The 10,060-nt window shown below is 38.8% G+C and overlaps 1 protein-coding gene across 1 annotated transcript in view; it reads left to right on the forward strand.

Moving 5' to 3' along the window:
* Nucleotides 1-3,098: 3,098 nt before the first annotated feature.
* Nucleotides 3,099-10,060, forward strand: part of IPO7 (importin 7) — a 71,818-nt gene continuing 64,856 nt past the window's right edge. The window contains exon 1 of the mRNA XM_007955017.2: nt 3,099-3,182. Within this exon, the coding sequence (XP_007953208.1) occupies nt 3,099-3,182 (84 nt within the window). The remainder of the gene's footprint in view (nt 3,183-10,060) is intronic.

The following is a 10,060-nucleotide window of genomic DNA, read 5'->3' on the forward strand; positions in this document are numbered from 1 at the left end:
AAATATCAATAAACTGGGATATGAACAATAGACAATAGACTCAGCAGAGTCAATGTTTTATTTTAAGATCAATAAAATTGAAAAACCTCTAATAGGACTGCCACAGAAAAAAATAGAGACGATACAAATTATTAATATCAAGAATTAGATAGAGGATACTAAAGATACTATAAATATTAAAAGATTAATAAGTAAACAGTATAAACCACTTTATGCCAGTAATTTTGACAACTAGATGAAATGGATAAATTCCTTAATAGATACAAATTGTCGAAATTGACTTAAGAATAAATAGAAAATCCTGGTAGTCCTATAGCTGCTAAGAATTAAGTTCATAAATCTTTTTAAAAAGAAAACTCCAAGGCGCTACAAAATATTTAATGAAACAAATAATATCAATCCTTCACAAACTCAGAAAACAAATGAGAAGGAGTGCTTTCAATTAATTTTAGGAGGGTAGTACCCTGATACTAAAATCAGATAAAGCCATTATGGGGAAAAAAAAAAACAAAAAAACTCCTGGCAAATATTCTTCATGAACACATTTGCAAAAATCTCAAGAAAATTAATCAGTTGAATCCAGCAATATATAAAAATGATAATACACCATGACCAAGTGAAGTGTATCCCAGGAAAGCAATATGTGAAAGTCAATATAACTCACCATATTAACAGAAGAAAGAAGAAAACCTGTATGATGAAATTGATTGCAACTAAAAATATTTGACAAAATTCAACACATCATTCATGTTAAAACATACTCAGAAAACCAGGAATAAAAGGGAAATTCTTCAATCTGATGAAGAGGAACTATAAAAAGCCTATGACTGAAAGATGGAAAAGAGTAAAACTGCTTTTATTTGTAGAAGACTTAAATATAAAAGTATCTAGAAATAGCTACTAAAATCAGTAAGTTATCTTAGCAGGATTGTAGAATGCAATGCCAATATATAAAAAAAATAATTGTATTTCAATATACAAGCAACCCACAGTTGCAAAATAAAAGTTTTAAATATCATTAACAATAGCATAAAAACATGAAACATTTAGGGATGCATTTAAAAAAAAATATGTGTAAGACCTATATACTGAAAACTAGTGAAAGACTAACAAAAATTTTAAAAGTATCAAAATAAATGGAACTACATATCATGTTCATGGATCAACCAAAAACCAAATTCACTGCCATTGAGTAGATGCCGACTCATGGTGACCTCCACTGGGTTTTCCAGGTGGTAGATTGCCCCATCTTCTGCTGAGCGGTTGGTGGGCTTGTACCACCAGCCTTGTGGTTAGCAGTCAAATGCCTTAGGTACTATGTCACTAGAGCTCCTATAGAATATTTGCTAAAACAACAAGGAGGCCACATGTTCTGACCTCCTCTAAGCCCACAAGAGGAAGACAGATTACCAGCAGTAACCCAAGGCCTATTCCCACAAGGCCAGACATGCTGCCTCCCTCCAGCTCTTTCTCCAACCGTTCCTCCCAAAGCACCACCACCTCTCTCCTGGGTTTGATAATTCACTGCAGTGGCCACACAGAACTCACAGATTATGAGGTTTATTAGGGAAGCACCACAGGCTACAATTCTAGTTCAGGAAAAACGCTCAGTCTCTCTCCCAGTCCACCGTCCCTCAGCCAAGAGTCTCTCACAGTCTCTTTCCCAGCAGGGCTGGTCCCTTGGTGTCTCACTCAGCAATCCGTGTCTCTTTCCCACCAGTAGTGTCTCTTTCAGTAGCACCTGTCTCTTTCAGCAGCATGTCTTCCTCAACCAGCAGTCAGAGAGAATTCTGCCTCCAGGAGGCCTCCTTTTGAGCCTGAAGGGTGGTCAAACTAGCCAATCACAGCATCAGAACCCTAAGCACGTGAGAGAGTGGGAACCTCCCATTGTATTGTGCCACACCCAACAGAAATAACCCAGGTGGATAGCTTCAGCAATCAGGAACTCCTCGGTTGCTCATAGAAAATCCCACCTTGGAGTTTATAAAGACTTATGGGTAGAAAAGTCACACTAAGTAATTTACTACACCACAATATTAGTAACTTTTTTTTTTCTTAGTACCTCCCCTGCACCTCTCTCGGTCTTCCTCTTCCTCAATACCACCCTGTTGATCACTCACATTTGGTATATTGCCCTTCACCCAATAACAGTAACTTTAATGATAGTGAAATATTTAATTGACTAGATCCTTGCAGTTTTCTTAACCAGTCCCATTTTGTTGACATTTCTCTTGGGAGGCAGAGTGGTTCAGTGGAAAGAATGAAAACTTTGAAACCAGAGAGATCTTAGGTTCAAAATCCTATGTGAATCTTATTATCTAAGTGACCATGGGCAAGTTACTCAACCTTTCTGAAACTGTTGCAATGTTTTAAAGAGAGTGATATTTAATAGGGATTATCCTTTTACTCTGCAGTAAGAGGTAATTTACACAAAGTGACCATTATAATTTGGGTGGTTAATAAAAAGCCTTAATTCTAGAGTTGATAATTATAAATATGTAATGTGATAAATACCTTTTGCACATAAACTTATTTAATATCTTGAATTATTTCCTTAAGATAAAGTCTAATAAATTGGATCACTGGGTCAAAGATTATAAACATTTTTATAGCATTTATAAACACATCTCAAATTGCTTTTGAGAAAGGTTTCCTTCAATTGCACAAACACTAGCAACCAATCACAATCACATAACCAATTACATCCCATTCATCTTATCCCCATCAGAGCAGGTATGTAATAATTGAACCTTCTGAAATGAATTATTTAAATTTTCCTTCTGCGAAGTTTGTAAACGTTTTCCCTTTTGAATAGCAAGACGTCTGCTGGCGCGACGGTTCAGATGGCCACGTGAACTTCGGACTGCGTTTGTAGACTACAATTCCCAAGGTGCTCTGCGGGCGCGCCGACAGGAAGTGGTCGGACCATCTCCCGCCTCCACGCTGAGGAGAAGAGGTTCTATCCGGGGCCTTGGCGCTCCTCTTTCCTTTCGCGCCGGTTGCCGCTGCGGAGCGCGGCGGGTCCATGTGCGCAGTGAGCGGCACTATTCCTGGTCCACTAGCACCCAAGCCTCCGGTTTGCCCAAGTCCGCGCAGCGATGGACCCAAACACCATTATCGAGGCCCTGCGGGGCACCATGGACCCTGCCCTGCGTGAGGCCGCGGAGCGCCAGCTCAATGAAGTAAGGACGCCCGCCTGGCGGCGGCGGCGGCGGACAGACTATGGCAGGCCAAACCCTCGGGGCTTGGCCCGAGGGGCGGGCAGCGTGGCTGAGGGGCCCAACTGGAGGGGTGGGGCAGGGACCGGACGGTTAGTGCCACGCCGGGGCACCTCAAGCTGCGGCTGTGGTTGCGGCTGAGGCAGCCTTTGCGTTGGAGACTTGACTTGGGCCTTTGGCTGCGGTCTCGGCATGAGGAGCCGGCTGAGGCGAGGCGGGCGTGACGGGCTGGACACATGGCCGGCTCGGGTGGCCGGCGCCCTCTGGCTTCTTCTCAGCTGATTTCTCGCGCCCGGGAGGGGTCGAAACTCGCTGAAGGATTTTCAGATGTTTCCGGGAGTAGTTTTGTTGTCGTCTGGTCTAGAGGGGTTCTTGAGAATGCAGAGCTCGTCCATTGGGGGCTGCACTTGTCAGCCTTGTCACTTAGCTGTGCTAATCAGTATCCTGCTTTTGTGGCACAACTTCCTCTCCAGCTGAGATGCGAACGAAAGGTTTCAAAGTCAAGCCTGCGCCTCTTTGGCAGGACAGGGATAGTGCGGGACACCCGTTTGAGTCTGATCCACTGTTCTTCCACTGTAAATGTCTCACTAGGGAAGCAGGGTGATTGAGTGGAAAGGATCAGACGAAGTGTATAGCTGCAACACTGATTGGCTGAGTGACCTTGGGCAAGTCGTTTAACCTCTTTTGATCTGGAGTTTTTCCCATTCATAAAATTAGGCTACGGGGTTGCTGTGATGGTCAAGTGAGATAATTTAACGTGAGTGCCATGATAGGCGTCAAATTCAAGGAGGACTGATTTTTTTTATCCCTGTATTTTTTGGGGACTACCCCTTGGAACAGGAGAGCTGGTGGCACCGTGCTGAAAGCATTTGACTCTTACCAAAATGGTCAGCAATTCGAACCCACCAGCCACTCTGCTGGAGAAAGAGGGGGTAGTCTGCTTCCGTAAAAATTGAGAGTCTTGGAAACCCAATGGGACTGTTCTATTCTGTCCTATATGGTCGTTATGAGTCGGAATCAACTCGATGACAGTGGGTATCCCTTGGAAAACAACTTTCTTCCATGGATATTTTATTGAACTATCTTCAGTCTAATTTTTTGTTTCTAAATTCATGCAACTTTATTTTTAAAATGTATTTTAAAGGTTCCAAAAGTGCGACTGAAACTTCATACACCAATTAAAGTCTTTTAGTATACTGTTGAATCTTCCAGCTGTAGTGTGTACATTTTTTGTTCTTAAGCTTAAACAGAAGTTTAACTTTAAAGTTGAAATTCTTGGCTGGTACAGAAATCATTGTGAGACGACTTTTTTTTTTTTTTTTTTTTAATCGACTCGCTAGAAACGGCAGGAATATTCCTATTTGAACATCTTCAATGTGTAGTGATTTACTGGATATTCTTGTCTGCAAAGAGCTTATATATTAAGACCACTCACAGAACATAAATTAAATGTAAAATTATTTCAGAATAAGTTAAAATCTGTTTAACATGCAAATGAGATTATCATCATACCCTATAGTCTAAGCCATTAGGGGCTTAGATTTCTTTGGGATATAAAATAGTGAGTTGAAATGCATTCCTACTTTGAACCATTTTTTAAACTATCCAGGGAATTATGGAACACTTTATGTTTTGATTCATTTTGTGGTTGACACAGGTTAAGATGAACATTATTTTGCATATGAAGTATGAATGCAGATAAAATTTAAGAGAGCCTAAACGTTTATTCATAGTGACTTCTACCAAGACTTCTCTGACAGCCCATTGTTATGATTAAATATAATTGTGTATAATTAGTAATTTTAAAAAATGAGAATTTGAAAGAAAAAGTTGGTTTCCTTCCTGCTTACCTAAAATTCATTCATTCTTAAGCATGTATTGAGTGTCTAGTTACATGTATTAACATCTTGTAGTAGAGATCTGGATTAAATGTTTCATAAGCTAGTTTTTGGAAAATAAACTGATAATGAAAATAGTATCTGAAGTATTTTTTACTTTTTTTTTTTTAAGTAATTTTCCTATGGTAACTTTTCTATTATTTAGAATATTTACTGTAATCTCTCTTTCATTTTCATGCACTGATTCCCCTTCTCCTTTCTTCCATTTGAGTACTTTTGTTTTGACTTTCTTGTACTGTGGCAGAACCTTGATTTAGGAAACAGATCTCAGATCAGTTTCAAAGAAGCTTGAGTATAATAAGGAAGGGGAAGTAGTAACATTTTATTTCTGGCAGGCTCTTGTTTTGGGGAAGAAAATGGGATGAACAGATCATTCCATAATGTCTCATTCTACTGAAGCAAATTTTTGGTTCATTTCGTTAAAATAGTAAGATCATTGACATTTTGAATGAATCTCTCTAGCTCAGTGAAATAATCACTCTATAAAAATTATAAATTTTATTTAAAATTATAATCCACATAGTTAAAAACAAAAAGAAAATAGTGCTCCTGCTTCAGAGCATCTAACTAATAGTACATCTGTTTGGAATCCTTCTTATTCAGATATCTCCTTGATTTGTTCTCTTACTTGCTTCAGATTCCTTTTCAGATGTCACAGTATCACTGAGAAGTTCCCTGGCTACTATACTTTCTGTCTTCCCCAATTTGTTTTTGTCTATAACATCGACTTATTTATACATATTTTACTTACTGTGTTTTCCCCACTATGATATTCACAATTTCATAAGGTCTTGAATTTTTGTCTTTTGTTACTGCTCTCTTTTGATTTGTTGATGTTATACTTTATCTACTGACTTCCTGTTATAATAGATAACATTACAGGCTTTTTAGTTCTCTTTTACCACCTTTACGTAAATGTTTTGGCATTTATGGTTTTTTGTCATATATATAGATAAAATTAACAAAATTCCATTAGCGACCACAATAAGGATTCTATTTTTGGGAGGTTCTTTTTTTTTTTAAATTTTATGGTGATTTGGGTGAAAGTTTACAGAGCAAATTTATTTTTCATACACATTCTGTTTCATGACATTGACTGCAGTTCCCCACAATGTAACAGCTCTCTTCCCACTTCCTCTCTGTAGTTACCTCTTCTGTGTCCTTCCTTGCTGTACATTGCTGTCATCGTCATTATCATTCGGTGTGGTCCCCCCACACACACGCTATCTCCCTGTGCAAACACTGCCCTTCTGTTCTCCCACAATTGATCACTCCAAGGAGTGTATCTACATGATGTTCACTCTATATGCTTGTCTGTTGTTTAGTTGGAAGCCATAGAAGTGAGTTCAGTTCCAGACCTGAAGGGTAGCTAGGGGGCCATAGTCTCGGGGGTCTCACCAGATTCTATCAGACCAGTAAACCTATCTTTGTTTGTTTGTTTTTTTAAATGAATTTGAGTTTTGTTCTACATTGTTTTCCCACTCTATCCAGGATCTCCTGCCCTGATCCCCTTCTGAATGGTTGACAATGATAGCAGGGTACTAGTCTGGTTCTTTTGGTTTCATAGTCATGTAGGCCGAGTATTGCATGGTCTACTAGTTCCTTGGTTTTCTTCATTCTTCTTTGCTCTTGATGAGGAGAGACCCATTGTCGCATCTTAGTTGGCTGCTTGCAAGCTTTTATGACCCCTAGTCACTATTCACCAAAGTAGGATGTAAAACAGTCTTTTTGTGTAGTATGTTATGCCAGTTGAGCTTGATGTCCTCTGTGACCATGGTCCTGAACCCACAGGTCCAGCTACTCACTCCCTCAGGGTGGTTGGCTCTGTATTTTTGGCAGATGTTTTCAAGATGTATCTGATACTGGCTAGCATAGAGCTCTGCTGCTCAAAGGTTGGTGATTGTAACCTAGCCATTGAGCAGCTCCTTGGATGATCTGCGCCCCTAAAGATTATAGCCAAGTAAACCCTGTTAGGCAGTTCTACTCTGTCACATGGGGTTGCGATGAGTTAGAACCAACTTGAAGTTTACCCAGTGATAGCAACCTAAGACTGATTGTGTTATAATTGTAGTTGTTATGTATTTGATATCTGTGATTTGTTTGTTGTTTTTTGAATTCCTTTGTACTTTTAGAACTCAACGTCATGTTCCCAATTCTAAATATCTTCAAGTAGCAAGCTTTGCCTGGATTAGAGAAAAAATTGGAAAAGTCCAAGTATTTTTAAAAATACAATTGAAATTCCCCTAAGGCAATGGAACCTCCCCTCCCCCCAGTAAATAGTTGAGAGCTCTGGTGGCATAGTACTTAAGACACTTGACTGCTAACCAGAAATTTGGCGGTTCAAATGCACTATCCATTCCTCAGAAGGAAGGTTGGGCAATCTACTTTCGTAGTGATACCATCTCAGAAACCCAAGGAGGGGTTGCTGTGAGTCAGAGATGACTGACGGCATACAACAGCAACAACAGTAAATAGTTTTTATATGAACTATGGGGGACTCTTGGTAAAGTTATTTAACCTCTGAGCTCCTGTTTCCTTATGTATATAAGGAAAATAGTATCTGTGCCATTGGTTTGTCATGTGGTTTGAGATGATGTATGTAAAAAGTTTAACAATGGTTTAGCATCTATTAAGTCCTCTCCAGATTATTTGAATTCTCACATGTGTGCCAGTTGATAAAACAGAAATTCAAGGTGCCATACAGTTTGTTTCCTACTTCAGTATCCTAGCTTCATAGTTGTACATCTCAGTAGAAACTGATCAACACTAATGGATAATGTTCAAACATACATACTCTTTAGACACTGAAATCACTGGTAGGGTAGCATTACCTTAAATTAAATTTGTCACTATTATAAGAACGGGAGCTCTGGTAGCATAGTGGCTAAGACACTTGCCTGCTAACCAGACGGCTGGCGGTTCAAAACCAACAGCCGCTCCTTGGAAGGAAGGTTGGGCAATCCTACTTCCGTAGTGATACTGCCTTGGAAACCCAAGGAGGGGTCGCTATGAGTTGGGCCGACTGCACATAACAACAACAACAACAAATTATAAGAACAATGCCTGGCACATAAACTATCAGTTGAGTATTTCCTAAATGAAGATAGAGATAAAAACTTGAATAATAGAGATGTTAAGAATATTATTCTTTGGTATTTTTTTTTAAAAGTTAGATTTGTATATCAAGTCTACAAAATGTCATTTTCAGGAAGGGTTTTTTTCTTATGTTTCAGCTTACATTGACCTTTCCCTACTCTGACCTTCTGTGGAGCTGTGTGAACTCATAACTCATCTTTTTAACACCTAGTTTCTATCTCCTTTACATTTTATTTTAACTATTTGTATTTTAGTTGAACTAGATGATTGCCAGTTGTCTCTTCTACTCTAAAAGTTACATAATTACTTTGAATTTGTTTATCTCCAAACCAGTCAAACCCATTGTCAATGAGTTGCTTCTGACTCTATAGGACAGAGTAGAACTGCTTTATAGGGTTTTCTAGTCTATAATCTTTATGGAAGTTAGACTGCCACATCTTTTTCCCGTGGGGTGGTTGGTGGGTTCTAACCACTGACCTTTCAGTTAGCAGCCAGGCACTTTAACTACTGTGCCACCAGGCTCCTCCTGTTTCTCTTCAATAGTAATAAACTATTTAGATCAAGGCTTTTTTTTTTTTTTTCCCCAAACTGGATAGTTAGCTCAGAGTAGACACTCAACAAATACTTGTTTTTAAAATATGTGGAAAAAAAGACCATTTGCGTGACTGTATGGCACCATCCTTAGGATTCAATAGTATATACAAGCTGTAGTCCTGGCTGTCATGAAACTTACATTTGAATTAAACTTTTAAATGTAATGCTAGGAAATAATATTTGAAATATATATTATGAATGAGAGGTCTCAATTTGATTCATTTGACAGCAAACATCTGTGTGCTAGGAATTGAAGTAAATGGTTAGGAGAAGATGGAAAGAAATACATGATCATTGCTTTTCTGGAGCTCCATAGTAAACATCTCATGACTCTCAAAATACATATGATGAGGGCTATATGTAAGGTTTGGATGAGGAAACTATTTTAAATCAGATGTTGGTTAAGGCAGATAAAATTTCAGCATCAGTATTTCCTTCTCAGAGTATCTGGCTGGTTAGTGTTTGGCTGCTAACTGAAAGATGAGAGTTTTGAGTCCATCCAGAGATACCTTGAAAGAAGTAGCCTGGTAATTAATGACTCTCGAAAATCAGCCATTGGAAACCCTGTGGAGCACAGTTGTACTCTGATAAGCCATGGGGTTGCCACAAATTGGAATTAGCTCTACTAAAGCAGGTTTGTTTTTTTCTTTAAAAAAAAAAACTATTCTTGCAGCCAAGAAAAATACCCTAAGTGGGATTAGGAGGTTTACCTAGGAACCATTTAAACCCTCAGTTCCTAAACTTAATGTGCTATAAAATGGTTATATAGGCAGAAATGCTGCTTTCTCACATGCTTTATGTGGAAAACTAAGTGGATTTAGTTTTAATAAGTTTCTTGGTAATTTGTGTTTATCCTTTAAACTCATAAGCTACCAAGTCATTTCCAATTTATTCGCAAATGGTTACTATTACTGCTGTAAATGATGTGCCTGAGTTATAAATGGTTAATTTTATTTCATTTTAACCCACTGCTGTCAAGTTTGATCCCACTCATAGCGACCTCTCCTTGGGTTTCCAAAGGCAGGCAGTATCTCTGTGGAAGTAGATTGCCCAACCTTCCTTCAGAAGAGTGGCTGGTGGGTTTGAACCGCCAGCCTTCTGGTTAGCAGTCAGATGCCTTAGGCACTGCGCCACCAGAGCTCCCTATTCATTTTAAGGGACTTAGGAAATGTGTTATTAATGAAAATCATAGGTCTGGGAAAGTACAAAATGATGGCATATTTGTAGGACAGTTTTTTTTTTTTTTTTTTAATT

This window comes from Orycteropus afer, unplaced genomic scaffold, assembly GCF_000298275.1.
Source record: "Orycteropus afer afer isolate SDZICR_OR568_19922 unplaced genomic scaffold, OryAfe1.0 scaffold00014, whole genome shotgun sequence".
Classification (NCBI taxonomy): domain Eukaryota; kingdom Metazoa; phylum Chordata; class Mammalia; order Tubulidentata; family Orycteropodidae; genus Orycteropus; species Orycteropus afer.